This window comes from Drosophila tropicalis, unplaced genomic scaffold (assembly GCF_018151085.1).
Source record: "Drosophila tropicalis isolate 14030-0801.00 unplaced genomic scaffold, ASM1815108v1 contig_593, whole genome shotgun sequence".
NCBI classification, from domain to species: domain Eukaryota; kingdom Metazoa; phylum Arthropoda; class Insecta; order Diptera; family Drosophilidae; genus Drosophila; species Drosophila tropicalis.
In genome coordinates this window covers 7,774,532-7,802,030 of record NW_027173070.1, presented here as the reverse complement: position 1 = coordinate 7,802,030, position 27,499 = coordinate 7,774,532, and the positions used below count along the sequence as shown (strand labels likewise).

General features: G+C 39.9%; 11 protein-coding genes across 11 annotated transcripts; 5 read left to right on the top strand and 6 right to left on the bottom strand.

Moving 5' to 3' along the window:
- The first annotated feature begins 1,970 nt into the window (after positions 1-1,970).
- On the top strand, positions 1,971-4,339 carry Gpo1 (glycerophosphate oxidase 1). The gene is made up of 5 exons (XM_068291887.1): positions 1,971-2,076; positions 2,166-2,278; positions 2,345-3,204; positions 3,264-3,967; positions 4,082-4,339. Exons 2-5 carry the CDS (start codon positions 2,187-2,189, stop codon positions 4,214-4,216), a joined length of 1,791 nt encoding a protein of 596 aa, XP_068147988.1. The 5' UTR covers positions 1,971-2,076; positions 2,166-2,186; the 3' UTR covers positions 4,217-4,339.
- On the bottom strand, positions 3,987-8,358 carry cGlr1 (cGAS-like receptor 1). The gene is made up of 5 exons (XM_068291886.1): positions 8,135-8,358; positions 6,096-6,209; positions 5,420-6,036; positions 4,341-5,355; positions 3,987-4,254 (listed from the first exon to the last, which is right to left on the bottom strand). The coding sequence occupies exons 1-4, from the start codon at positions 8,313-8,315 to the stop codon at positions 4,360-4,362; spliced, it is 1,908 nt and encodes a 635-aa protein (XP_068147987.1). The 5' UTR covers positions 8,316-8,358; the 3' UTR covers positions 3,987-4,254; positions 4,341-4,359.
- Positions 8,359-9,226: 868 nt separating this feature from the next.
- Dera (deoxyribose-phosphate aldolase) lies at positions 9,227-10,665 on the top strand. The gene is made up of 3 exons (XM_068289697.1): positions 9,227-9,438; positions 9,496-10,079; positions 10,139-10,665. The coding sequence occupies exons 1-3, from the start codon at positions 9,396-9,398 to the stop codon at positions 10,562-10,564; spliced, it is 1,053 nt and encodes a 350-aa protein (XP_068145798.1). The 5' UTR covers positions 9,227-9,395; the 3' UTR covers positions 10,565-10,665.
- Positions 10,590-11,486, bottom strand: LOC137578061 (uncharacterized). Its single transcript, XM_068291705.1, is given in 3 exon segments — positions 10,590-10,796; positions 10,799-11,384; positions 11,460-11,486. Coding segments are annotated over 3 exon segments (753 nt in total). The 3' UTR covers positions 10,590-10,656.
- An 831-nt stretch (positions 11,487-12,317) lies between these two features.
- On the bottom strand, positions 12,318-15,124 carry Nup54 (nuclear pore complex protein Nup54). Its single transcript, XM_068289538.1, is given in 5 exon segments — positions 12,318-12,722; positions 12,785-13,355; positions 13,420-13,568; positions 13,570-13,787; positions 13,850-15,124. Coding segments are annotated over 5 exon segments (1,803 nt in total). The 5' UTR covers positions 14,370-15,124; the 3' UTR covers positions 12,318-12,377.
- Positions 14,492-14,995, top strand: LOC137576430 (uncharacterized). Its single transcript, XM_068289543.1, has 2 exons — positions 14,492-14,593; positions 14,650-14,995. Exons 1-2 carry the CDS (start codon positions 14,514-14,516, stop codon positions 14,759-14,761), a joined length of 192 nt encoding a protein of 63 aa, XP_068145644.1. The 5' UTR covers positions 14,492-14,513; the 3' UTR covers positions 14,762-14,995.
- Positions 15,125-15,317: 193 nt separating the features above from the next.
- On the top strand, positions 15,318-15,583 carry LOC137576429 (bolA-like protein 2). The gene is given in 2 exon segments (XM_068289542.1): positions 15,318-15,345; positions 15,348-15,583. Coding segments are annotated over 2 exon segments (264 nt in total).
- A 345-nt stretch (positions 15,584-15,928) lies between these two features.
- Positions 15,929-17,233, top strand: Mvk (Mevalonate kinase). The gene has a single exon (XM_068289539.1). The coding sequence runs from the start codon at positions 15,936-15,938 to the stop codon at positions 17,112-17,114; it is 1,179 nt and encodes a 392-aa protein (XP_068145640.1). The 5' UTR covers positions 15,929-15,935; the 3' UTR covers positions 17,115-17,233.
- Positions 17,156-17,834, bottom strand: spt4 (Transcription elongation factor subunit spt4). The gene is made up of 3 exons (XM_068289541.1): positions 17,680-17,834; positions 17,421-17,583; positions 17,156-17,365 (listed from the first exon to the last, which is right to left on the bottom strand). Exons 1-3 carry the CDS (start codon positions 17,746-17,748, stop codon positions 17,247-17,249), a joined length of 351 nt encoding a protein of 116 aa, XP_068145642.1. The 5' UTR covers positions 17,749-17,834; the 3' UTR covers positions 17,156-17,246.
- Positions 17,835-19,633: 1,799 nt separating this feature from the next.
- On the bottom strand, positions 19,634-22,780 carry LOC137576785 (endoplasmic reticulum metallopeptidase 1-like). The gene is made up of 9 exons (XM_068290082.1): positions 22,728-22,780; positions 21,977-22,671; positions 21,836-21,920; positions 21,655-21,775; positions 21,441-21,595; positions 20,996-21,379; positions 20,566-20,931; positions 20,360-20,506; positions 19,634-20,293 (listed from the first exon to the last, which is right to left on the bottom strand). The coding sequence occupies exons 1-9, from the start codon at positions 22,746-22,748 to the stop codon at positions 19,634-19,636; spliced, it is 2,634 nt and encodes an 877-aa protein (XP_068146183.1). The 5' UTR covers positions 22,749-22,780.
- Positions 22,781-24,278: 1,498 nt separating this feature from the next.
- On the bottom strand, positions 24,279-27,403 carry LOC137577413 (endoplasmic reticulum metallopeptidase 1-like). The gene is made up of 9 exons (XM_068290875.1): positions 27,383-27,403; positions 26,631-27,325; positions 26,490-26,574; positions 26,309-26,429; positions 26,087-26,241; positions 25,642-26,025; positions 25,212-25,577; positions 25,006-25,152; positions 24,279-24,938 (listed from the first exon to the last, which is right to left on the bottom strand). Exons 1-9 carry the CDS (start codon positions 27,401-27,403, stop codon positions 24,279-24,281), a joined length of 2,634 nt encoding a protein of 877 aa, XP_068146976.1.
- Between the last annotated feature and the right edge of the window lie 96 nt (positions 27,404-27,499).

Here is a 27,499-nt window from a genome sequence, read left to right as displayed (position 1 = left end):
CCGTCTAGATATAATTGAATAATGGCGCGGGCGAAAGAGAAATAATTTCATTTTAGGCTCGCTACGCCTTGCCAGTTACAAAGTAAAAACGTACGGACACACGACGTATACGCGATCAGCAGACGCAAACGATAGCTACAAATACGCGCACGAGTCTCAGATCGTCTAGTCTCGTATGTGAATTAGTTTTAGTTTTGTTTTTTTTTTTTGGCGACTGCCTGCTATTTAATTAGCTGATAGATAGAAACCAAATTTGCCGCAGTCGTACACGGCGGAGACGTATGTAGATTCTCTCGATTAAAGGTGTTCGCTTGCTATAGAATCAGCTGTTCTTTGCAAGTTGCAAGTTTTAGCAAGCAAAAAAAAGCTGCACATGCATATTACACCCGCCCAGCTGTGACTGTGGATTGCCGAAGCAGAGCGACGGCGACTATCAAGCGGGTCAGAGCACAGCCACTCGAATCAACATACGGTCGGAGAACGACGACGTCGACGACGAGGTTTCCAGTTCTAATACAGCTCAGTTCCAGGCGGTCAGCAGAAGCAGCATCAACTTACATATTTACGGTAAGCCAAAGTTAATAACTAATTTACTCTAGCTCACAACGGTCACGAAAACCAAGGAAAAAAAACTATACACAAAAAGTGACTCAAAGTCTGATGTAATCATTTCGTTGTTACGCTCGCCAAAATTGACAAAACTCGCACATACGCCTAGTGGATACATATGTTCAGAAAGCGAAAAAACTAAAAGAATCTCGGGCCATTGTCGGTGGAATTTTTTTGTCGGTTTCGTTTACTGGAACTCAAGGTAAAAATATATTTTCAAAAGTGGCAAATCATCACCTGTCATCACACCCAACTGTCGGAGCATCAAATGGACACTGGAGTAGTAATTGTAGGCTCCCAGTATTAACTTGGTCTAAATAATATTGATTTGGCATACTTAAACCATTATTCATTGGAACGTAACTACGAATGTAGCCGAATGACCGACCCCATCGCGTTCCAATGCGTCGGCAGAGCAGCGCCGATGGAAACAGCCAATAAAAGCTTTTTTGCCAACAAAAAGCTTTCTTGGCAAGAGAACTAAAAGAGAGTGATTGAGTGGGAGATATAGAGAGAGAGAGCACCCGCGATTAAATTTTGAAACTTAATCAAACACTAATTGCCCAATTGTTGTATATACATACATACATACAGTGAAACCTCGTTTAAAGAGCACACGCGCTTTAGAATTGTAAAAATTTTCAAGAACCTGAATAAGTTTTAAAGATGTCTTTAATGGATAAAACAAAGATTTTGGAATGGAACGTTTTATTTATAGTGGGGTGAAAGGGTCTCACTGGACAGCTTTATAATGTACATACATACATTCGGGACTTCCATTTACCTTATGGTCGTAAACTTTTTAACCGCGGTGTTCTTTAACTGAGGGTCCACTGTTATATACCATTGCATACTTTTATGTAGAATGTTTTTTTAAAAATAGTTTCTTTTTTTCTCGTCCTAACCTTGGCAGCATTCAAAATACAGGGAACATTAGCTAGGATAAAAAAGATCTAAGAAAGAAGATGTCATCACGTATGTTTAAGTTCGGTGTAACAGCCGCGAGTGCCTGTGTGGGCTCAGTGCTGGCCTCCTGGTCCATTGATCGCTGGAACTCCCCCATGTGGTAAGTGCTTTTTAGTCAGATGACACCTTCCCCACTTAGTAGCATTTCTCATACAAATCTTTCCTTCTTCAGGTCAGCAATGCCACTCAACGTCCACCAAAACGTAAGCGTACTCTACCCCTACGTGAGGAGCAGATCAAATCTCTGCAAAGTGGTGAGGAATTTGATGTCCTGATCATTGGTGGCGGTGCCACTGGAGCTGGCTGTGCCTTAGATTCTGTCACAAGAGGTGAGGATGGCGTTTATAAAATTAAAGCGTACAAATGTTAATTTATTGTTCCTTTCGATTAGGTTTAAAGACTGCCCTGGTGGAGTTGGATGACTTTGCCAGTGGTACATCTTCGCGTTCCACTAAGCTTATCCATGGTGGTGTGCGTTATCTGCAAAAGGCTATACTCGGCGTAAGTGTTCACTATATTGATTTACACCCACTACCCGCCCTTAGACGGTCCACTCCCTAGTTAGATGGCTAATTATTGTCCTTTCACAGCTAGACTTGGAGCAGTATCGTATGGTTAAAGAAGCTTTGGCCGAGCGTGCCACTATGCTAGAGTCGGCGCCTCATTTGACCCATCCATTGCCCATTATGTTGCCCGTATATACGTAAATACTTTTTGGTTAAAATAATATGGTTACTAGTGCTAATTGATGCTTTCTCTAATCTCTAAGGTGGTGGCAAGTGCCCTACTACTGGGTGGGCATTAAGGCCTACGATCTGGTGGCTGGTGATCGCAATGTGAAGAGCTCATATTATCTATCTAAGAAGGATGCTCTCGAGCTGTTTCCTATGTTGAAGAAGGATAAATTGTGCGGTGCTATTGTCTACTATGATGGACAGCAGGATGATGCGCGCATGTGTCTGGCGGTGGCATTGACAGCTGCTCGCCATGGTGCCACTGTCTGCAATCATGTGGAGGTCAAGGAGTTGCTCAAAAAGGACGATGGTTCGGGCAAACAAGTTCTCTGTGGCGCCAAGGTAAAGGATCATATTTCTGGCAAGGAATTCACCGTGAAGGCCAAGTGTATTGTTAATGCCGCCGGTCCATTTACCGATTCGATTCGCAAAATGGATAATCCCACGGTAAAGAGCATCTGCTGTCCCAGCTCGGGTGTGCATATTGTTTTACCCGGCTACTATAGTCCCGATCAGATGGGTCTGCTAGATCCATCCACTTCTGACGGTCGTGTCATTTTCTTCCTGCCCTGGCAACGTCAAACGATTGCGGGTACAACCGACTTACCCTGCGATATTACCCACACTCCCACACCCACCGAAGATGAAATTCAGTTCATTTTGAGTGAAATCAAGAATTATCTTAATGCCGATGTGGAAGTGCGTCGCGGTGATGTGTTGTCCGCCTGGAGCGGCATCCGCCCATTGGTGTCGGATCCCAACAAGGATGATACCCAGTCTCTGGCCCGTAATCACATTGTCCATGTGAGTCCCTCAAATCTCATTACCATTGCTGGCGGTAAATGGACCACCTACAGAGCCATGGCAGAGCATACCATCGATGCGGCTATTAAGGGTAAGCGATAAATCCTCTGACCTCTAGACTCTATTGATGACCGTTTCGTATTTCGATAGCGTGCAATCTGAAGCCCGAACGTGCTGAAGCTGTCACCGCTTATTTGAAAATTGAAGGCGGACAAGGTTGGACACCAACCATGTATATTCGTCTCGTCCAGGACTTTGGTCTCGAGTGTGAGGTTGCCCAGCACTTGGCCAAATCGTATGGCGATCGTGCTTTCGCCGTGTCCAAGATGGCTTCCCTTACCGGCAAACGTTGGCCCATCATTGGCAATCGTATCCATCCCGAATTCCCCTACATTGATGCTGAGATCCGTTACGGCGTTAGGGAATATGCCTGCACAGCTGTCGACATGATTGCTCGTCGTTTACGTCTTGCTTTCCTCAATGTCCAGGCAGCATCCGAGGCTTTGCCAGTTATTGTTGATATTATGGGCGAGGAGTTGAAGTGGTCCAAGGATGAGAAGGAGCGTCAAATCAAACATGCCACTGAGTTTTTGGCCAACGAAATGGGACATACTGTCAACCGCACCTCCAAGGAAAGAATACCCATTAAACTTTCAAAAGAGGAAATTCAGACATACATTAAACGCTTCCAAATCATTGACAAGGACAAGAAGGGCTACGTGTCCATCAATGATATTCGTCGCGCACTGAAGAGTTTCGGTGATGCCGATGTCTCTGGTGAGCAATTGCACGAGATACTTAAAGAGATCGATACGAATATGAATGGCCAGGTGGAACTCGATGAATATCTTCAGGTAAGGACATACACCTACATACATATATAAAAGTTTATTAAAATGGCACACAAACTAAAACATGCATATCATAAAATATCTATAAACATATAATAAATATCTTCTCTTCTGCAGATGATGTCTGCCATTAAGACGGGCGATGTGGCTTATTCCCGATTTGCTCGCATGGCCGAGCTGGAGGAGCAGAAACATGAGGCGGCAAATCTTAAGCAAAAGATCAGTGTCGATCGCTCTGGTGGCGGCTTGTAAGCGACTTAAATGACGAGATGACATCACTAAACGATCATCTACAACATAAATTTTTTGTAGGATTAAGTACAACGAACCTATTTTCATTTTGCTGTTAATAAAATAAAAAAAAAATTTAACTCACTTTAAATTGTTCTTTCATATTAAGACAGTTTGCAAGAGGATTCATTACTCTGTTTCTCATCTTTTGCTGGCTGATTAGTCTTGGCCTTAGTCTGACTATTTTGGGCATTCTTTTGTTCGCTTACGGATTCGGATGGTTGAGGTAAAGTTTTTGACTTCGTTTCTCTCTCAGTTTTTGTCACAGCTTGCACTGGCTTAGTCACTGGTGCCGCTTGTTGTTTAGCCTTGCTCTTAGATTCGCAATTTTTCTCGGCAGGCTTAGCAGAAGGAGGATTTGCTTTCGGTTCTTTAACATTTGCAGAGTTTTTTGGCTTCGCTCCCGTGTCAGTTTTGGCAACCGCCGGCTGATTTGTCTTAGTCTTAGTTTGATCTTTTTGCCCAGCAGGTTTAGAAGGCGCTGAGGGAGTCGGCTTTACCTTTGGTTCTGATACAGTTTCCGGCTTTTTTGGTTTCGCTCCCGTGTCAGTTTTGGCAACCGCCGGCTGATTTGTCTTAGTCTTAGTTTGATCGTTTTGCCCAGCAGGTTTAGAAGGCGCTGAAGGAGTGGGCTTTACCTTTGGTTCTGATACAGTTTCTGGATTTTTCGGCTTTGCTCCTGTGTTAGTCTTGATTTCAGCTTCAGTAGGATATACTGCTGCCTCTGGCTGATTAGTCTTGCCCTTAATCTGACTTTTTTGTCCTTTAGACGTAGAAGGCGCTAAAGACGTTGTATTAGTTCCATTGGTTTGTGCTCGTTTTTCCGTCCGTTTTGAATCGGTCTTATCCTCCAATTTTCCATTTGAACCGCGCTCTTGGGCTTTACAGAATGAAGATAGGACATTCTCAATATTATTGTCGTTCATGTTACCACTAGCCATCTTCAGAAAATATGCACCACAGCCTACAGCACAGTTGAACATGTCCTTACGTTGACTTTCTGTAAAATCAGCAAACATATCCAATTTGGGATCCCAAAAGAATAAGAGTTTACCATTTCTTTTATCCGTTTTCAAGCAATCGGCCAGCTTATTAAACATCTGCAATTAGGCATCATTAGGAATGTTTCATAAGATAAAGAAAAAAAGTAATGGGATAACTTACATCAATTAGAATTTCATTGAGTTGTTTATGCCAGTAGCCTGGTTCTCGTTCAATCGCTTGCCAAAGAAATAGGGTTTTGATGTAATAACTTTTCAAGTTACCCATATTTTGTTTGGTATCCCGGAATTTTTTCATAAATCTTATGCCATTCTTAAGATTACCTTTATCGTTCAGCAAATCGTGTTCGGCATCAAAATATGATGCTCTATATGATATATTATCGCCCTGTAGACCCTTTAAAGGTTTCGGTATGGCATTCCAGTATTCAGTTTTACCAAAATATTCTCTTTGTTTCGGTCCCAAGACAATCTGCTTTGCCGACAACCTAATCGAGGGTACAAAATCGACAGAATATACTTGAGGTTCTTTTATATAGATGGTATGTGCTGGTCCTGAACGTTTGTAGACCAATTGAGATATATGTCCATTCACATCAAGTTGGTTATTCAGGCCATTCAGGGTCATCGTAAATAGACCCTGTAACCAGCTTTGCAACTTATTTTCCAAAAGCATATTCTTGGCATTGACAATCTTCTGAAGTTGTTCGTATAATTCCCTATTGTGCTCTTGATTTCTGATGCGTTCCATCACCTGGGTCATATCCAATGTGACGTTGCCTAATTAATGGATTTTAATTTATTGATGGAAAATGTTTGTGTTGGTTTATAATGTCTACCTGGTCTTTGAGGATCGGCTTTTACAATGATGTAGTCATTCTCCGGAAATGCCAAATTGATAACCAAATCAAATTCATCGGGAGTTGCCACTTTTAGATTGTCACCGTAAGATCCTACGTGGGCGCCACAAAAAAACAAAAAAAATTATTTTATTGCCATTTTATTAGTCGTTAAATTCCGGGAATTCAAGTTTATTTAATAGTGCGATAAGAAAAGAAGTAAATAATTAGTAAAAACGGCTTCTGTATACCATGCAGCAAAAAAAAAAAAGATTACATATTTATATAATTTTGCCATTTTGTTATTGAATTCTAATGAAATTTGAATGGACCAATCGATATTAATAACAAATATTGTGTAACAAACTTTCGAAAGAAAGTTATTAAAAATTTCGAAATGAAAAACCGTTTTAAATTGTGAAGGCATTGCGAAAATTCAAAGAAACTTCATTTTGTTTATTCATAGATTCGATACGAGATTAATTTGGCTAGATCAAGATTTGGCTAGATCAACTCGACTATCGATATATATCCATTTAAGGACCGAGAACGCCTTCTTCTGCATGTGGCGATTTAAAAATTATTTTTCCGTATCGCTACATGGTATACCTACCATAAAAATATTCATTTCCCTTCAAGACAGATCTCAGTTAGACAGCTGAACTATATATTTTCCTATTATTAAATATTAGTTCCATAAACTTAAACATTTAAAAACTTTCATACATACATATGTATGTATGTGTGGGCCACTTAAATGTTTTTGTCAAACACAATTAATTGAGATTACTTATTCGGCAAAAGTAAAATGTAAACAAAGTTATACAAAATTGAGGATTGATTTTGGTTTACTGAAACTTCTAAACAAATAGCCAACAAACAAGCCACGTAAGCTTGATTTCCTACAAACCATACAAGCACACTCCCATAGATACGCATCTACATCTGACTATAGTGAAAGCCCCCTTAAACGGACGCCATAATTTTCAATTGAAACTCTTGAAGGTTAGAAACAGAAACTTCCCGTAATATTTTCAAAAAAAAAAAAAAAAAAAAAAAACACATTGAAATCTTTAAAAAATTAAAAAATTTCTTGCTTAATATTAAATTAGATATAAAGTTACTGGTTAAAAATATCAACCAGAGGGCTGGGGCTAACTTCGACCGCGTCAAAGTTTGTATACCCTTGCAACTTTTTTGGTAACTCTTTCATTACCTATTAGCCATCAATGTGGAAGAACGTTTTATCTAAAAAGGCTTATGTTTGCGAAAGAATGGCCTACGTAGGAAATAACGAAGATATTGATTATAGTCACTGTTTTCCACCGATCGTTCCTATGGGAGCTACATGATATAGTCACCTGATCTTGATCAAATTTGGCGCAGTCATTAACAGATATATTAAATTAAGAAATATTTAATTTGAAAGCAATCGCGTTAAAAGTAACGAAGTTATTTACAAAAGTCACTGCTTTCCACCGATCGTTCCTATGGGAGCTATATGATATAGTCACACGATCTTGATCAAATTTGGCACAGTCGTTTATAAGCGTAATAAACTCTCTAATATTAAGTTTCACGATAATAACATAGAAAATAACGAAGTTATTGAGAAAAGTCAGTGTTCGTGACTTTGGGGTTTGTATGGGAGCTATATGATATAGTGGTCCGATCCGACTGAATCCGAGATATACAACGCCTGCAGTATATACAAGCCTAGGTGCAAAATTTCAGCTAGGCTCAAAGTTATCAAAATTTAAAGTGTAACGTAACTTTAATAATAATTTGCTAACGATTTTCGCTTTTTAAAAACTAATTTGATGGTTAAAACTTAAAAAAATTGTGTCCGCTTAACGGAGCTGTCCGCATTAGAGAGCATTCACTGTAAGCAATTGCAAAAAACTAACAAGAAAAAATAAGACGTCTAAACCTTCAAGAATATTCTTTACATGGCTGCATTTTCTTATCTACCTTACACACACCTCCATATGTATGTATGTATGTATGTATGTAGATGCATATACTAATTCTAAGTATACCTTCCAATTTGTGTCCTTTCAGCAATTTTTTTAATATTTGATTCTTTTCTTTAATTGTGGAATAAAGTAAGTTGCGCAGCTCGTTGTAATGTGCTGTATATGTACTACGCTCCTCATTAATATTGATGTAGAGTCCATTTACTTTATTTAAGTTAGATTCCAGATTTTTAGGCCGATCCATGATTAAAGACACAACCGCACGCTCCGAGCATCAAAACCGAACTGAAAGATACGTCCAAAGGCCGGGCTAACTTCATCCGAACATCATATGTCTAGGGCTCGATTAATCGATTAGATATCAAGTAGTGCTGATCAATAGTGTACATACATACATATATCCGTTTGTGTATGTACATATGCCCTTAAAATCCGAGTGGGATACTTTATGGTCATTTCCTTTTCCAAACATTGAAACATTTGAGAGTAAGAGAGAGCACACACTAGCACTCACAGATATACATATGTATTTATGAGCCGCAAAACTGCACATTGGGGCAAATCCGAGCATTATGCAGTCGCAATTTCAAAATGACCATACAACAAAATTTCTTTAAACTATTTGAACTTAAAATATTAAGATTTGAAATCTGATGGATATGCTGAGTGACAAAAGTTAATGAACACAAAAGATAGATGAGGGATGTCCTTTCGCCATTTTAAAATTTAGATTTCGTAAAAAAAGGTCCTAGTATATTTTTCTACCTACATATGTACATATCATATATTTATTTTTACACAAGGGACTAGCTAGGAGTTAAATTAAGCGGATTAGCATATTATTTAATTAACTTTTCTTCATATTTAAATAAAAAAAAGTACAATAGAACATTGTTTTTAAAAAGACTGAATTTAATGAACTATTAAATAATAAATATTTTTTTCGTTCTTTTCTGTAATAGAATTAATAATTGGTTGTCTTGAAACAGACATTATTTTCAATGAAATTGTTATTAAAAAGTATTCAATTCGTGAATAAAACTAACCTTTATTTAATGTTTTAAAAAGTCTTCTATTCTTTTAAATACCAACTAGAATTTAAATAACAAAATATCTAAATATTTTGCTTTGATTAATTGCTCAATATTTGAATGTGTAGAAAAAAAATAAATTTTACAGTAAACATTTTTTTTTTCAATCTGTTGGCAATCCTACGCGATCAGCTGTGGCCAACTGATAAGAAGTGGTCGGATCAGATCACATTGTCAGTTTTTTTGTTTTTGTTTTAAATTGTGAAGATCGCAATCGTGTTATCCGTCGCAAAATGGAAGTTAAAGTATTGGAAGTCAACAAAACACTGCCATTTGGTAAATATTATTGAAAAATATGAATGGAAGTAATTTAAAATGCCGAATCGCCCACAGATCCCACCGTTCTAACGGTGAATATATCATTGCGTCAAGTTGAGGAAATTGCCTTGAGCATCTCACAGCGTTGCCATGTGAGTGGGGTCAATGAGATCGCCTGGGCATTGAGAGCTCTAATGTTGACGGATTTAACGACATTGGCTGGTGATGATACGGCTGCCAATGTACGCCGATTGTGTCTACGTGCTTGTTATCCGTTTGAACCGCAATTCTTTGACAAATTTTTTGAACGTGCCCTTCTCTCCGATATGCATACGGCTGCTGTGTGCGTGTATCCAGCCCGGGTGAAAGATGCCTACGGAGCTCTTCAGCAATATGATATGCTCGATAAAGTGGCCATTGCTGCTGTGGCCACAGGATTTCCTACAGGACAATACGGTTTGCAGACGCGTCTGCAAGAGATTAGCCATGCCATATTGGCCGGAGCCACTGAAATTGATATTGTAATTAATCGTCAATTGGCTTTAGTGGGCGATTGGGAGGCACTGTACAATGAGGTGGTTCTGATGCGTAGCGCTTGTGGGGAGAGAGCACACTTAAAGACTATTCTGGCCATTGGAGAACTTGGAACCATGGAGAATGTAAAACCCAATTAAATGGATCACAGGAAGAAATATTAATTTGACCATTTCTCATGCAGGTATACAAAGCTGCAATGGTTTGCATGTTGGCTGGGGCGGATTTCATTAAGACATCCACTGGCAAAGAAGCAGTTAACGCCACTCTACCTGTTGGGCTGGTTATGATCTTTGCCATCCAGGAGTTCAAGCGTCGTACATGTCAAATAGTTGGACTAAAGCCGGCCGGCGGTGTGCGCACAGTAAGGGATGCCATCGCCTGGATGACTCTGGTCAATGAAACTCTGGGCATGCGTTGGTTACGTCCATCACGCTTTCGTTTTGGTGCCTCTGGCCTGCTAGACGACATCGAACGGGTGGTACGCACCGGTGTAGCCAAACTAGAGGCCGAGGAAACTGCCAAATTGAAAAGTACAGCTCCTGAATTGCCCGAAGATAGTGCAGAATCCTTTTGCAAGGAGTTGCGTAAGAAAACAGAAGCGGAATAAATCAACCAGGGACTACTACTCAATGTTGGACAGGGATTAATACAATGTATATTTTTTGTGTTTTTGCATTTACAAATTAAATAAGTTGTTTTCTATGTAAATTGCTTGCCAGACTTGTTGTTGTAATTGTAGGCTAATTGAGCTGGAGCTGCCATTAGATCATCCTCGTAAGCTGCACCATTTAGATCATCATTGTCGGGCACTGGCTTCACCTGCATGTCCACGGCAAAAAGGAATCATCGAAATTTATACGATTTCGTTCATCCTGCTCCAGATACATGGCCTTGGGTGGACCAGCTGCCATACCGACGCCATCCATGGCCTTTTCGTAGGTATTCAACCATTTGAGATTCAGATTTATATGCTTGGCTCCGGCTTTGAATTTCTTTGGTTGTTTCTTTGGCTTATCCGCATAGTAATTGTGCGTATCTGGTTGCTGTGAGGGCAAAGGCGGTGGAGCAAATTTTTCCATGCGCCGACTCTTGGCATCCAACTTTGGTTCTATGTGCTCAAACAGAGGCAAATAGAAATTATATGGCTGCTCTGTTGGAGGCAACAAGCGTTGCTGTGGTTGTTGCTGTTGCCCTTGGGGCAGGACATGCCATTGCTCATTGACCTCACTTGCCATGGCATCCGAATCCCCGGCACCTGCTGCTCCTGATGCACCGAAGATCTCCCCTGCCTGCCTCAAGAGATGCTCCAATCGTTCTATTGTTATAATATGCGGATGCAATAGTTGCACATCATCATGCCGCAAACTTCGAGGACTTCTCTCTGTGCGCATGGGGGCGGCCAAGGAGCTGCATATGCCCAGCATCAACTGGAAATGTAAGGAAGTACGTAACATACAAATTTATGAAGGATGACGGGCAATCTCGTTTCGCTTTACACTCACTATCAACATTAGTTTCAGTTTATTCATGTTGTAAGATCCACCCTAATTGATGGTTCCTTTATCATTTATCCGTTACAGTTACCAACATTCACTTTCAACGAGCTTCGACTAAATAGTAAGGCCTGCATGGATTTGGCCAAATCATTTATACTCCACATCTAACTCCATCTCTTTCTATCTTTCATAGATCTTTGTGGAAAAAACGGAAGCTGCTGGAGTAAAACAAGTTTTTCCTCACCAAAAACTGGTGCCGCAGATGCAGGCATAATAATGTTAATGTAACAGACAAGACAAGCCAAGACAAAACCCGAACCCCAAGCCATAGTTGAAGTTGAACAAACCTGGCCACTGGCAGTTTGTCACTCATAATGAGTTCGCGGGCCAAGAGGCAATTTGAAATGTTGGGAAAATTGTTCAATTTCCAATAGAAAAGTCGGCCGTTTGGCAAACAGAGCATAAGGAGTAGCTTCTCTCTGGTGGTGGGGGCCCAAAGAGGAGGCAATTAACCACGGTCATTGAACTAGCCGCAAGGAGCGCAGCTAATATTAATCAAAAGGGGGGTTGGCCTACAAAATGTCTTTTAATAATCTCCAAATGGTAATTCTTCATTATAGAGATGATTAAGATGACGTGCCCCCCTCCCAACGCTACGCTCTTACATTTAAATACAATTATTTCCGCCGCATTGCGGGACATACATACATAATAATGTTGAATTGTTTGTTTGTTTGTTAGTTGTATGATGTGAACCCGTTTTGATTGTCCCCATAGCCGTAAAAGTGCAAGTTCAAAGCTACAGGAAATTAACGAGATCGATGGATCGGAAGAGAGAGAAAAAAAGTGTAACGACCAGAAAACTTGTTCATTGACTTGACTTTATTTCAAATCACCTAATCACGCAACCCTTTCGGCTATCCTTTAGCCCTGCCTAAGCTCAGGCAGTCCCTTTATAATAACATCGAGAGATTTTAAATCTTTGTTAACAGTTTCACTAAGCACTTCCATCGCTTTCTGTTGCATGGTTAAAAATGCTTTCATTTCATCCTCGGCTTCCTTGTCAATGGCATATCCGGCTGCTGCACCATTGCCGGCAAATTGATTTCGTTGCATTCGCATTTGGGAGAGCAATTCACTAAGACGTCCCTTAAATTGGGTAGGAGCCGATACAACAGCCTGCATGTTCTGAAGTTTAGTGCGCAATTCCTCCTCCTCGGGTGTTAGAGAAGTGCCCACCTTGCGGGTGCACTCCTGTTTGACAATAATCTATAATTAAGGGGAGTTATTTAGCATTCATTTCAATCAGAAGAATCATTATTATGTTTTACCCTTAGTATGCGATGACTAAGTTCCGCTAATTTACGTTTGTGCTCCAAAACCTTGGCCGTAGCTGAGGCATGTCGTTGCCTTAACTCGGTCAGTTCACTCTCCACTTTTTTAATATAGAGGGCATGTGTGTCGGTTTCCTGTTCTTGCCATTTAACACGCCACTTTAGATCGCCAAAACCAATCATTGGAACTGGGATGAATTTACTTGAGTCTGGATTGTCCATATTAGCCTGACGCCACATTCTTGGATCAACACCACGAGGCGGATTCTCTATATACTCTTTTAATTGATCTTCATCGGGAAGTACCAGAGCCAACACCTCTACAATACCATATTGATTGAGTTGAGGTTTGAGTGTAGCTTGATTTAAATATGTCGCCAATTCGGTGGACAGTATCCGTTTGATATCGATTTGAGCTGAACCAATTTGCTGTGATTTCTCCTCCACATAGATGACTATTTGGCATTTCTTATTCTCAAGTTCCTTAATACTATCGATATGGACCAACATGTTTGGTTTGCTGCCAAAAAGAGTATGCAGAGTCTGGACGATTTGTTGTTGTTGGGACCTTTATGGAATATAATAAAATACCCGATTAATTGTGGAAAAAGGAGTAAGAAGTTGAAACTTACCTAATAGCAGATATTTCTCTAGCAAAATTAAGGGCCACCAGACCCAATTTGTTATCCTTTCCGGGCATCCGACTATAGCCAATTGCCTTGAATCGACAGAGATAATTTTCTTGACTTATATTGACAGGGGCGGCGCTTTGGGAGTAAAAAAAGCTTGCCAGTTCCCCACATTGCTTGCAGATAATTCCATTTGGCCACAATATTATCCCGCTCATCGCCAAATATAGATACATTTAATATAGATTGGGCAAAGGCTTCATCTGCCGAAATTGGAGCAGGTTGCTGTTGAGGCTGTCCAAGCATAAAATTCGTGCCACCGAATCCACCAAAGCCGGGTGTGACAGTTGTAGTAGCCGGCTTGCCGAAATCTGTTAAATTATATGAAATTGGTTTGGATCAAATGACATTTAGGCTGCTAAGTGGACCTTACTGGAGCCAAAAACACTGTTACCGAAACCGGTTGACTGATTATTAGTGGCTGTTGCTGCTCCAAAGCCTCCAAATGCGGGGGCTGCAGTTGTTGTGGTAGTAGTTCCAAATCCTCCAAATGCTGTTGGAGCTGAACTTGCAGCTGTGGCTTGTTGGCCAAATCCACTGAATGCTGGTGGTGCTGCTGTGCCAAATAAACTTGGCTGACTTGTTGCCGGAGTGGTACCGAAACCACCAAATGCACCACCACCGCCAAGAGTTCCCAGCGGTGCAGTGGATGTCGCCACGTTTGTAGAGGTATTGCCAAAGCCACCGAAAGCTGATCCGGTCCCAAAAGCTGGAGCCGCTGATGTGGCCGCTTGTGTACCAAAGACGGGAGCAGCTGCAGCTGTAGACCCAAAGGCGGGTGCAGCAACTGCTGGAGCGCCAAAGGCCGGTGCTGCTACTGCTGGAGTTCCAAAGGCCGGTGCTGCTACTGCTGGAGTTCCAAAGGCGGGCGCTGGCTGCGCCTGACCAAACATGCCCCCCAGCTATTTGGGGAAGCGATAAGAAAATAAATTAAAAATTTAGGTCGATTGAAATAAATGTTTGGCATCCGCTCTGTTCTCTTATCTCCCATCTTAGTTCTCTTTGGTCAACCATCGACAGCGGAACAAACGTCGGCAATGGCTTTAATTTTACTAATTCTATTTATTCTGGTATTGTCTGCAGTGGCTTATGTGATTTTCATTATCCATCAAAAGGGGTAAGTGCTATGAACATTAGCAAACCACACTACTAGTCCTAACAATATCCGCATAGACTCAATCCAAAGGAAATACGAATTGACAGCATTAACGATGTCCAGAAGCTTCTTACACCTCTGCCAAGTGGCACAACAACACCGCTAAAGTATCTGGAAAAGATTGCCTAGTCCTTTTTGGGACACTGAATGAAAACTTACGTTTCACAGGCGTGCTCGTGGCTCCAAGTTGTGTGTTGTTACCAAAGAATGACATGATTTCGTCTGTTTATATCTATAAAAGGACTACCACTGCTGTCCACTGTGCTAAATATAATGCTCTCCTTTTATTATTCACGTTGTGGCATTAAAAACTTTAATTAATTCTAATAAAAACGAAAAATTTTGGCGCTTTCTTTTAGCAAATGTTTTCTTCTAATAGAGATGAGAATATGTAGTTCAATGCCAGGGCTGCAGTCGTGTGATATCGGAAAAAATAAACAAATTTATTTGAAAACTTAAGGCTTAGGATCAAAATTAGAAGTTGTTCTCAAAAAAAAATCAATAAATAAATAACCAATATATATTTGATTTATAACAAACTGACTGATTTTAGTATTAGCCCGGCTACAAATATCGGAGCTCTGCGCGATTGTGTCATCTTTAATGGCACGACAAAAAAATCGACCCGGTTCCATCGCTAGCTCACGATTTTTACGTTTTGAAAAAAAAATAAAAAAAAACGAAAATGAGTAAATACAGCGCCAAGTACTTGGAAAAAAATTAAAAGAGCAGTTACAAGCTCAACACGTTCAAGTGACCGACGAATCCGATGGTTGTGGCGGAAAATTTAGCGTTGTAATTGTATCAGACGCATTTAAAAACAAGACTCTATTGCAAAAACATCGACTTGTGAATAGCACTCTGGCCGAGGAGCTTAAAGAAATACACGCGTTCTCCCAAAAATCGTACACCCCTGAAGAGTGGGAGAAAGTGCAACAACAACAACAATAACAACCGTAGATGGGAACCTGTTGCTGAAACTTGAAAATCAAAAAACACAAAAAAAATACAGTCGAACAAAGAAAGTGAAAGGCAACGCAACGCCACGGTGAGGAAGGGAAGCGAAGCAGGAAACGGAATTTGGAGTTTACGCCAATTACATAAAAAACAATAAAAATTAAAAAAAAACAAAAATACGTACAAATGTACATATGCAGTTCACATTTTAGCACTCGACACTCGAACCAAATTTGTACGCTTTGAAAAGAAACAAACGGCGATCGGATCTAATTGAAATTCAAATTTTGAGCGATAAGAGGCGACAACGACAAAGTTTTAGTTTTCTTCAAACAATACATACAAAATGCTTCAGTTCCAGGTCCATTCTCCGGGCAAGGTTATACTCCATGGTGAGCATGCAGTTGTCTATCAGCGTCCCGCTCTAGCCGCTGTTGTTGGATTGGGAACAAAACTTCAATTCCGACAGCAATCTGACAGTCAGGTGGCCAGTTTTCAATTGGAGGCACTAAATTGTACTTTGGAGATTCAGTTAAGTGACTTCAATACATTCCTTACCAATTTTCGTAGCCAAAATCCGAAAGGAAGCACCGCCAAGCTATTGGAGGAGGTTCGCGGAGAGATAGACAAACAGCTTGAGCGGAGTAACAATGGCGTACCCGCACTGAAGGCATCGACACAGAGGGCTTTTATTTCAATATACTATTTATTAGCCGGTGCAGTGCTTTCCGCTCCCGGAGAGGATGAATTAACTCTCAAAACTGGGTTCCAAGTTCATGTAGAGAGTGAACTAAATGTGGGCGCTGGCTTGGGTAGTTCTGCGTCTTATGGGGCTGCACTGGCGACAGCATTTCTTATCTTGACTGGCCACTTTGATAGTGACACTTATTTGGAACAGGAAAATCTGGCTTTAATTTCCCACTGGGCATACGAATCGGAGCGGGTTAATCACGGCACACCCTCCGGAGTGGATAATACAGTCTGCACTTATGGCGGCATTGTGCGCTTCGTTAAGGGTCAGGGTTTTGAATCGTTGAGCATACATAAGCCCCTAAATATCCTTTTGGTAGATAGTCGCGTGAGTCGCAGCACAGCTGACATTGTGGCCAAAGTTCGTCATCTTCGCGATGCATTCCCCCAACTAATTGACGCCATTTGGCAAGCATGCGAGGAGTTGGTGAAAGCTGCAATTCCTCTTTACGAGAGTTTTGGCAACGAGCAGGATGACAGTTCAAAATTCGAGCAACTTGAACGACTCTTTCAAATAAACAATGACTTACTCAAGGCGATTGGAGTGTCACATCCCAAGCTGGAACAAATCTTCACCATTGCCTTCAAGCGGGGATTCTTCTCAAAATTGACGGGCGCTGGAGCTGGAGGTTACGCTATTGTATTGCTGCCTGAAAATTATCAGGGTAATGAGGTCTACTGGAAACTTAAAGAGGAATTGGAGGCAGCAGGCTTTGGTCTTCATGTGACAACAGCTGGAGGCGAGGGTCTAAGGGTTAGTTCTCTTAAGAATTAAAGTATATTATGTTTGGTATTTTTTTTTTTTTTTTTTTTGCATTTGTACTTAAACTGTATTTTATTCCCTATTGTTTGACGTAATGAAAGTAAACTAAAAATAAAACTTTTTGTATTGAATTTCGTGGCCTATCTATCGTTGACTTCTGTCCCGCGACTTGTAGACAATGCCGCGGTTCTTCATATCCCTAAGCGTGGATTGAGGCAGAGTTCCCGAGACAGATATTGCATAAATTCCCCTAGTGAAGCGTGCTGAAAAACCCACAAGTTGTAATTAATTATCAATTTTATATCCTTAAGGACTTACTTAATCTTTGCCACTTGGCAACCCAGGAATCGCTGGGCGTGGTTAAGGCTATTATGCCGTCAAAATTGTTGCTGGTATGATCATACACATTGTCCTTGTTGTTTTTCATTCTTAAAAACTCCTCACAATTCTCGCAGCCATCCGTTTCAAATTGATCAAAACTCTAAGGAGAGAGAACAAAACAAGTGAGAGAAAATTTTACTTTGCCGCTGAAACATGCGTGACCAAATATCAGGTAAAACTAAGTATTTAGACTTACCTTTATCAAAGAGCAAACTAGACAGGCACGCAGGCCTCGTAGATCCTTTGGTATAGCATCAAAGGACATTTTTAAAATGTTTTTATATCTACAAAATGTTTTTAAAATAAATCCTCAGACGCCGTGGCGTAAAATAATAAACATATCGAATAGTGCAATCGATGAAAACCATCAAGTCACAGTAGGGTTGCAAAATAATCGATAGTCGACCCGTCAATGAAAATATGTTTTAACTTCGATTTTTACTATCGATAGTACTATCGGAAAACCATATTACAAATTTATCTTTTAAAGTGTGCATTTTCAGAATCCAAAAAAAGGAAAATGATATAAACATAATAAGCTGTTAGTCCTGATGTTATAAAAGTGCATTACTTTTGATGGATAAACATATATATACAAGTATGTCTCGTACATTAACGTCTACATTAACATTCTAAAAATTGTAAAATGGCGCGAAATAGATTAAGAAAACTTTTCATTGTCAATCTAAGGAAAAGGTAAAGCATTTAACGTGAGCTAAATGTGTTTTTGTGTAAACTGTCAATTAAGATTTTTAGTTACATACATACATATGTATGTACATATCTACTAATGTATGCATATAACGTGTTGGACACCTCCACAGCCATTATCTATTTCCCACTTGAACTTGCAAGATGTTGACAATCACCAAAATGTGTTTCAAAATCAATTGTTTTGGTTGATTTTGCCATATATGTATGTAGAACCGGAACTGCCAAATGATGTTACATATGTATGTACATAGATATATTTTGAATAGTCGCAAGTCATTTAAAATTAACTGTAATACAGTATTTGCTCTTAATTACAATTATTATTAAAAGAAACTTAGTCTAAAAAATCCAATTTAATTCTAATTGTTCGATTGCTTAATTTATATTACAAATACCCATTGATCACAATCTTCTCATTTACAGGTTTTGGTTTCACTCTTTTTCGCTTGCCATAATAATCCTCACACACTTCGAAATGAAGCACTAGAGCTCCTAAAAAACGCATAGGATTAAGGTCCGTAAAATTAAAGGAAATTTTGTATTCCTGCAATGGAATATGTGGCAATGTCAAATCATCCAAATAGAAATTGCGAGCATATATATGACCCTAAGTCAAAGGAAAAACAAAAATTGTTAAAATTCATTTAGAAATGATCGAATATTACGTTACCATATAAGGGCAGCTGTGATTTACATTTGTTAGACTCAAGAAATGTAGTAGGGAATATCTTTCCAAAAAATTTAAGGGCTTTCCACTGCCAATGAGTCGACAAACATTATATTCGAGATGTAATCCAAATGGTTTATACAGATGCATAAAATCCCTATAGAACAGGTCGATACGCATCTAAATTTTGTACAGGGCAGCAATATTATCTTTAAATCAAATTGTCGTTACTATTTGGAAACTTACGCTCACATTTTCAAGGCTTCCAATAATATCACAATCCATATTCAATACGGATCGCGTCCAATTTATGGGTTTCAAAGTACACGTTACATTTTCAATGTGTCTCTCATTTGCGGTACACTCAATTTTTTTGATTTTTATATACACATCATTGGTGAAAACCTAAGAAAAATTCGTGTAGATTCAGTTTAAACCGGCTTATTTTAATTTTCCGTGAAGCTCAACACTTACGAGTGTAATACAGCATAAAATTACGAACGTTTTGCCACCCTTCCAATACGACATGTTTTAAGGAATTAAATATGACATTTTCTCGTCTGTCTCAATTATTCGATATATAATATGTGTATTAAAATAATGACTGTTTAATTACAAACTACATTTAACGATAAAACAACTCAAAAGGAGACAGAATAATCGGAATCGCACAATTTGTTACGCGCGAACGCTTCCATCAACGATTTTAGATCGAAAAACAAAATTTGTTTTAAATTTTTATGTTTTTGTATATTTTATGGAAATTATTTTAGTAAATGTAACGATGATAGGAGGCTGGCCATTCTACCAATGCCGAAAACGGTGGGAATGAGTCAGCAAACTCAATGGCCTGCTCGTCGCCCTCATTGCCAATAAAGTGTCCTGAAATTCCCAGCTGGAGGAGTGGGACATCAAAGTCACCATCTGGCTTCTGCAGTTCTAGGAAGAAATTTAATGGAGCATCGTTTGAACCGTATGAGGAGTAAATGTGATAAGGAGCAGGATATGTGGTAGGATCGTCCAGCATTGTGCGGATAAACGACCAATTTCCAATCGCCACATCCTCATAAGGTTGAACAAACACACTTATATGATCCGGACCAGTTAGATTGAATTCCAAACGGACTGTCGTATTGTCGGACAAAACTGTCTTACTCAAGAGCTCAAGGCTTGGTATGGATGGTGGATTGATTGGTTCTTCGCGGGGCAACCACAAAGCTTGCAGGCGTCTACTATACCATCGGTCATCGTATAGTGGAACACCACAAAACATGTATTTATCACAGTCGGATTCCAGGCTAACGATTCCAGTGAGATTGACATAGGTCTCGAAAGGAACCTGCTTACGACGATCTTGGAAATTGAAAAGATAGCCCGACTCATCTTTGCTCACAGTGCCATCATATTCGTAGAAAGTTCGGCGCACTTGCTGAAAGGATGAAAAGTATATAAATAAAAACATTTCTATGTTGAAAACTTAAAACTATGACCTTACCAGATAGGGCACACGTTGCACGTTGGTCTTGGCACGATAAGGGAAACCGACTTGTGTGGAAGTAGCCGCGTAAATCGTGACACCACTAATTGCCAATAGAACCAAGAATACCAGACTGGGACGACGGTAAATGTTGACAAGAAGAATCTGTCATTGAATTTAAATTAGTTCTGGTTTCAATTACGGCAATTGATAGTTGAACTTACCAGAAAACCCAAACTAAGAAGGGCTCCCAGGGAAGCCAGTACAGAAACAAAAAGATCTGGGTTGGTCGAGGCGCCATAGCGACCCATCATTGGAGTCAGTGCAGTAATAAACGTGTAAAACAGGTAGCTGTTGTACAAGAACGGGAAGACTTGGGCGATCTTAAGCAGTGCAGTCCAGGCGTAGCCGCGATCTTGCAAGGTAAGCAGTAGATTTAATGCCAAAGGAATGACATAGAAGATCAGAGTCCAGGTGAAAACATAAGTAGTACGCAGTCCATAGTAATTGAGAGCAATGGCTAAAACGGCAAGTACAACAGCATAACCATGCAGAGCCAATTGAATTTGAGACGGATAAGAAATTTTGGGCTAAAATGGGGAAAAAAATATGTCAAAGACTCGAAACAACATTTTGAATTTTAGATTAACTCACATTACGCTGCAGTTTGAAGTAAATGTATGCGGGCAAACTCAATCCAAGAAGACTGGGGCACACATAAAGACCAATCAGTAGGATGGGATGACTGAAGTACGAAAGGGATAGGCCATATTTATCCATGACATAGGCCACCACAATGGGAAGAGCCACTCCAAGGACGAATCCTATGACTTGTATAACCAGCACCACGATACCCCACAGCAAGGCAGTCTCCAGGGTGATGTTTGATTTGACAGCAATACGCCACAGAGAAAGGAAAACAAGAAGGATAGTAGCTCCAGCTACGGCATAATTTAAATAGACAGCATTGGTAGCCGAGTAGGTCACGAAAAACAGTCCGAGGACATCAAAGAAAATAGCATGTCCAGTTTCATAGGCCTGACAAGAGAATATCATTGGAGTTGATCAAGATTTTCCTGCATATATTAGAAATTCTCACCTCAGGATCAAAAAGTTCTGTGGCATTGGAAAGGGCTCGGACTAGGCCGAGCAGATTATCACCAGTGTTTTGCAGAGCTCCTAGAGGAATCACATCAATGCGATCGTTTAGGGTATGGTAAACATATCCATTGATAACTTGGGCAATATCGAAACCTAGAAGAAAAATTGCGTTCGTTCTTATCTGAAGTGTAATTAAACTGTAATAAATTTACCAACTAGAGAGCCATAAGTGTTAAAGATTTGAAAGTCGGTATCGGAGGGTAGCAAACCAGTCTGGAAAAGTTCTTCTGCCATGGTAGTGGCAAATGGATATTTTGCATTTTTTTTATAGTACTAAAAAAGCAGGATTAGAGTTTAGTAAATAGGCATTGATAGAATGAAGAAGTTACTTACATCGACTAACCAAGGACTGTCAGGACCTGTCTGGAAGAGGATTTCGCGACCACCACTACCAGCTGCATCCAAGTTAATGACGGCTCTGGAAACGTATAGAATAGTACCATCATTCTTCAATGGATTGGTTGAAAAACTTACTTGCAGAAAGGTGCCCATTTGTGTTGGGTAATAAATCCATGAGATCCCTGCAATGGGTTCTCCTCAGCTCCGTTCAGCAGGAAAACGATGGGATGAGTGAATGTCTGTCTTGTCGAACCAATAACTCTAAGGACCTCTAGAATCGATACAATCATATGGCCAGCATCTCCTACTGAAGGACTCGTTGGCTGGGAATCAAAATGACTGTTGACTAAGAGATAGGTTTCACTAGTCGAGTTCTTGGGACTAAGTTTAACAACAATATTCTGAATACTCTGATACCGATTCAGAATTGTCATGTACATATATTCTCCTGTAGGTTTCTGTACTTCAATTTCCAAATCAAAGAAGTCATCCAAAATTTCCTCTTTGATTATGGCCAACTGGTTTAACAGATACTGCACAGTATCCACCTCGTTTCCTTGACTACCAACAACTTTTGTACCAATACTGGCAAAACCAGAAAGAGTATTGTAGGCTCGCTCAGCAATGAAGACACCTTTGTTTGAGTCATTGATGGTCAAAGGTGTGGGCAGGCGGTAGAATAATGGTATCACAATAGAAAAGAACAGTAGGCCCCAGAACAGCAGGGAGCCTGTGCCAAGATACCAAGGAAGTTGCGACTTAGCCGCATTTTTAGACTCTTTCTTGGGAGGCGAAGTCGAGGAGCCTTCCTCAATGTTTTCTTCGTTAATCTGTTATGAATTTAGAATTAATAATTTGATTCGACTACCGATCTACCGATCCTTACAAGTTTGTCCTTGTCGCCCATTGTAATCGACCCTTACACGATCTTTCCTCGTGTTGAACTACTTAGCCATCATAGAAACTCAGCTCCTTTTATACAAAATTTGACTATAATTTGGTACTTATCAGACGTATTGTCTGATAATTTATATTAGACCTATGTACATACATATATAATTATGATTATAATCAGTAGAGTTTATTTATGACATCTTCGTCTAAAGTACTTGAGAAAATGTGTCTCAAATGTGCGCTACGATACGATTAGTATTAATTGTAGTAGATATGTATTGGGCTATGTAAAGAGGGAAGTCTGAAACTCATGGCTCAGTGGTAGAAGGAAAGAATTTGAAATCAACTACTTATTTCTAATTACTTATACAATGTCTTAGATCAACCCCCGTCGTTTATAGATTTATGACTGATTTATCATAGACGCTGGTACTTTTTTTGATTGCCCTCTTTAAAAGAGGTACATTGGTTTTGTTTAAAAGTTTCCAATGCACGGAATTTAAGATTAAAATTCAGATTAGTTCTAAATTTATAATAAGGATTCCATTCCTTTTTTCACCCTCTAATGAATCGTTGTGCCCATATACATTTGTAATGTGATTCCCCTGGCTAACTATGACCTTATAACAAATTTAGTTTTATATTTTGTAATATTCCACCCAAAACTTGTTCAATTTTGCCATCTTGATTGGGTCCTGGAAGCATTAGGTTGCTCAGATGTAGAATTTTTTCTTGACCTCCCCGAAGACCTCCTAGTAGGGGTAAGAAGGGATAAAAAAAGTCAAAAATTATTCGAAATAATGGTATTTAGAGGGCTATTAACACCCCACGGATTCTCGATTCGCCTATGACCAAAATAGTTCCAATTCTGCAGAATTTTCGTTCTTTTCGTGGCTTCCTAAGCAAAAGGTATTTGTCTTCGATCTTGAAATCTTAGAGAATAGAGTATACCAAATTTGAAATGGTTAGTTTTGTCAATTTTCAATAAATTATCTTTATTGTGGCGCCATCAAAATTTGACTAAACTTGTTGCCAGCTGATGCCTGTCAGCTTATCAATATCGAATGATTTGTTTAAAACGTAGTAGATGAATAATTCTTTTGTTTAGGTAGTAAAATAGTAGTCAAGGGAGCATCTCGGACTTAGCAAAGTATATCCTTACTTTCTTCGGATCTATCCGATTCGAGTCAATTTAGCTTAAACTTCGTGTTAAAACTGAGGTCTTATACACTACAAGGAATAACATTCATGTTAGACCTACAGCAACTCGATACATTATTTATCAAGTGAAAGAACCATTTAAATATAGGAAAATGACGCTTGTTCATGTTTTTTAAACCATTTATCTGCTAAGAAGTCGATATCGCTGTCATTATACATGGTTATGGAATACTGTAGTATTCATAAGCGTGGCTATAAGAGTATGTAAGATGGCACTAAATTGTTATGAACTTTTATTTTCTGCTTAGAAAATAATATCCACCAAATAATATATAAGTATATAAGTTTCGTATTGAAAAATATTTATTTTATAGGAATTGTTTTAGTAAATGTAACGGTGATAGGAGGCAGGCCATTGTACCAAACCTGAGAACGGTGGGAAGGAGTCAGCAAACTCAATGGCCTGCTCGTCGCCCTCATTGCCAATAAAGTGTCCTGAAATTCCAACTTGAAGAAGTGGGACATCAAAATCACCATCTGGTTTCTCCAGCTCTAGGAAGAAGTTTAATGGACCATCATTTATACCGTATGAGTGGTAGACATGATACGGAGCAGGATATGTGGTAGAATTTTCCAGCATTGTGTGGACAAACGTCCAATTGCTTATTGTCACATCCTCATAGGGTTGAAGGAAGATACTCATATGATCGGGGCCGGTTAGATTGAATTCTAGGTACAACGTCGTACTATCTGCCAACACAGTTTTATTCAGAAGCTCAAGAGTTGGTATTGATGGTGGGTTAATTGGTTCTTCGCGGGGCAACCACATTGCCTCTGCTTTAGCCTTAACCCAGCGGCTATCGAATAGGGGAACACCACAGAACATGTATTTATCACAATCGTCTTCCAGGCTTATGAGTCCAGTAAGATTGACATATTCCTCCAAAGGAGCCTGCTTACGACGATCTTGGAAATTGAAAAGATAGCCCGACTCATCTTTGCTCACAGTGCCATCATATTCGTAGAAAGTACGGCGCACTTGCTGCAAGGATGAAAAGTATATCAAATAGAAACATTTCCAGGTGCAAAAGTAATAATTAAATTCTCACCAGATAGGGCACACGTTGCACGTTGGTCTTAGCACGATAAGGGAAACCGACTTGAGTGGAAGTAGCCGCGTAAATCGTGACACCACTAATTGCCAATAGAACCAAGAACACCAGACTGGGACGACGGTAAACGTTGACAAGAAGAATCTATTATAGAATCTAAGCTAGTTATGCTTCCAACTAAGGCAATCGATAGTTAAACTTACCAGGAAACCCAAACTAAGAAGGGCTCCCAAGGCAGTCAGTGCCGAAACGATTAGATCTGGATTGGTTGAGGCGCCATAGCGACCCATCATTGGAGTCAGTGCAGTAATAAACGTGTAAAACAGGTAGCTGTTGTACAAGAACGGGAAGACTTGGGCGATCTTAAGCAGCGCAGTCCAGGCGTAGCCGCGATCTTGCAAGGTAAGCAGTAGATTTAATGCCAAAGGAATGACATAGAAGATCAGAGTCCAGGTGAAAACATAAGTAGTACGCAGTCCATAGTAATTGAGAGCAATGGCTAAAACGGCAAGTACAACAGCATAACCATGCAGAGCCAATTGAATTTGAGACGGATAAGAAATTTTGGGCTAAAATGGAAAAAAAAATATGTCAAAGACTCGAAACAACATTTTGAATTTTAGATTAACTCACATTACGCTGCAGTTTGAAGTAAATGTATGCGGGCAAACTCAATCCAAGAAGACTGGGGCACACATAAAGACCAATCAGTAGGATGGGATGACTGAAGTACGAAAGGGATAGGCCATATTTATCCATGACATAGGCCACCACAATGGGAAGAGCCACTCCAAGGACGAATCCTATGACTTGTATAACCAGCACCACGATACCCCACAGCAAGGCAGTCTCCAGGGTGATGTTTGATTTGACAGCAATACGCCACAGAGAAAGGAAAACAAGAAGGATAGTAGCTCCAGCTACGGCATAATTTAAATAGACAGCATTGGTAGCCGAGTAGGTCACAAGGTACAATCCGAGGACATCGAAGAAAATAGCATGTCCAGTTTCATAGGCCTGACATGAGAATATTATTAGTATTAGTAGAGATTCTCTTTGATGCATGAGAAATACTTACCTCAGGATCAAAAAGTTCTGTGGCATTGGAAAGGGCTCGGACTAGGCCGAGCAGATTGTCACCAGTGTTTTGCAGGGCTCCTAGAGGAATCACATCAATGCGATCGTTTAGGGTATGGTAAACATATCCATTGATAACTTGGGCAATATCGAAACCTAAAATAATGACCAATTGCTTTATTTCATATCCGAATTTAAAATAATTAGAATAAAAAAAATTTACCAGAGAGTCCGCCGTAAGTATTGAAGATGCCAAAGTCGGTATCGGAGGGTAACAATCCAGTCTGGAAAAGCTCCTCAGCCATGGATGTGCCAAATGGATGTTTTGCATTTTTTTTGTAGTACTAGAAAAATATGATCAAAATAAGGTAAACGGACATTTGTAGTTGCTAAAATTTACTCACTTCAGTCAGCCAAGAACTGTCAGGACCACTTTGGAAAAGAATTTCGCGACCACCACTACCAGCTGCATCCAAGTTAATGACGGCTCTGGAAACGTATAAAATTGTACCATCATTCTTTAATGGATTGGTTGAAAAACTTACTTGCAGAAAGGTGCCCATTTGTGTTGGGTAATAAATCCATGAGATCCCTGCAATGGGTTCTCTTCAGCTCCGTTCAGCAGGAAAACGATGGGATGAGTGAATGTCTGTCTTGTCGAACCAATAATTCTTAGTACCTCCAGAACCGAGACGATCATATGACCAGCATCTCCCACCGAAGGACTTGTGGGTTTGGAATCAAAATGACTGTTGACTAAGAGATAGGATTCACTAGTCGAGTTCTTGGGACTCAGTTTAACGACAATGTTCTGGATGTTGTGGTAATGATTGGCCATAAGGCTCCAAATGTAGCTCCCCGTCGGTCTTTGTATATCCACTTCCAAATCAAAGAAGTCATCCAAAATTTCCTCTTTGATTATGGCCAACTGGTTTAACAGATACTGCACAGTATCCACCTCGTTTCCTTGACTACCAACAACTTTTGTACCAATACTGGCTAAGCCAGAAAGAGTATTGTAGGCTCGCTCAGCAATGAAGACACCCTTGTTTGAGTCATTGATGGTCAAAGGAGTGGGCAGGCGGTAGAATAATGGTATCACGATAGAGAAGAACAGAAGGCCCCAGAACAGCAGGGAGCCTGTGCCGAAATACCAAGGAAGTTGCGACTTAACCACTACCTTAGCCACTTTTTTGGTAATCGAGGTCGTCGATCCTTCCTCGATGCTTTCATCGTTAATCTGTTAAAAATTTTTATTTTAGTAAATTGATTGTATTATTGATCTTCCTATCCTTACAAGTTTGTCCTTGTCGCCCATTGTAATCGACCCTTACACGATCTTTCCTCTGGTAGAACTACTTGGCCCTCATTGAAATTTAGTTCCTTTTATACAAAATGTTGCCATAATTCACTA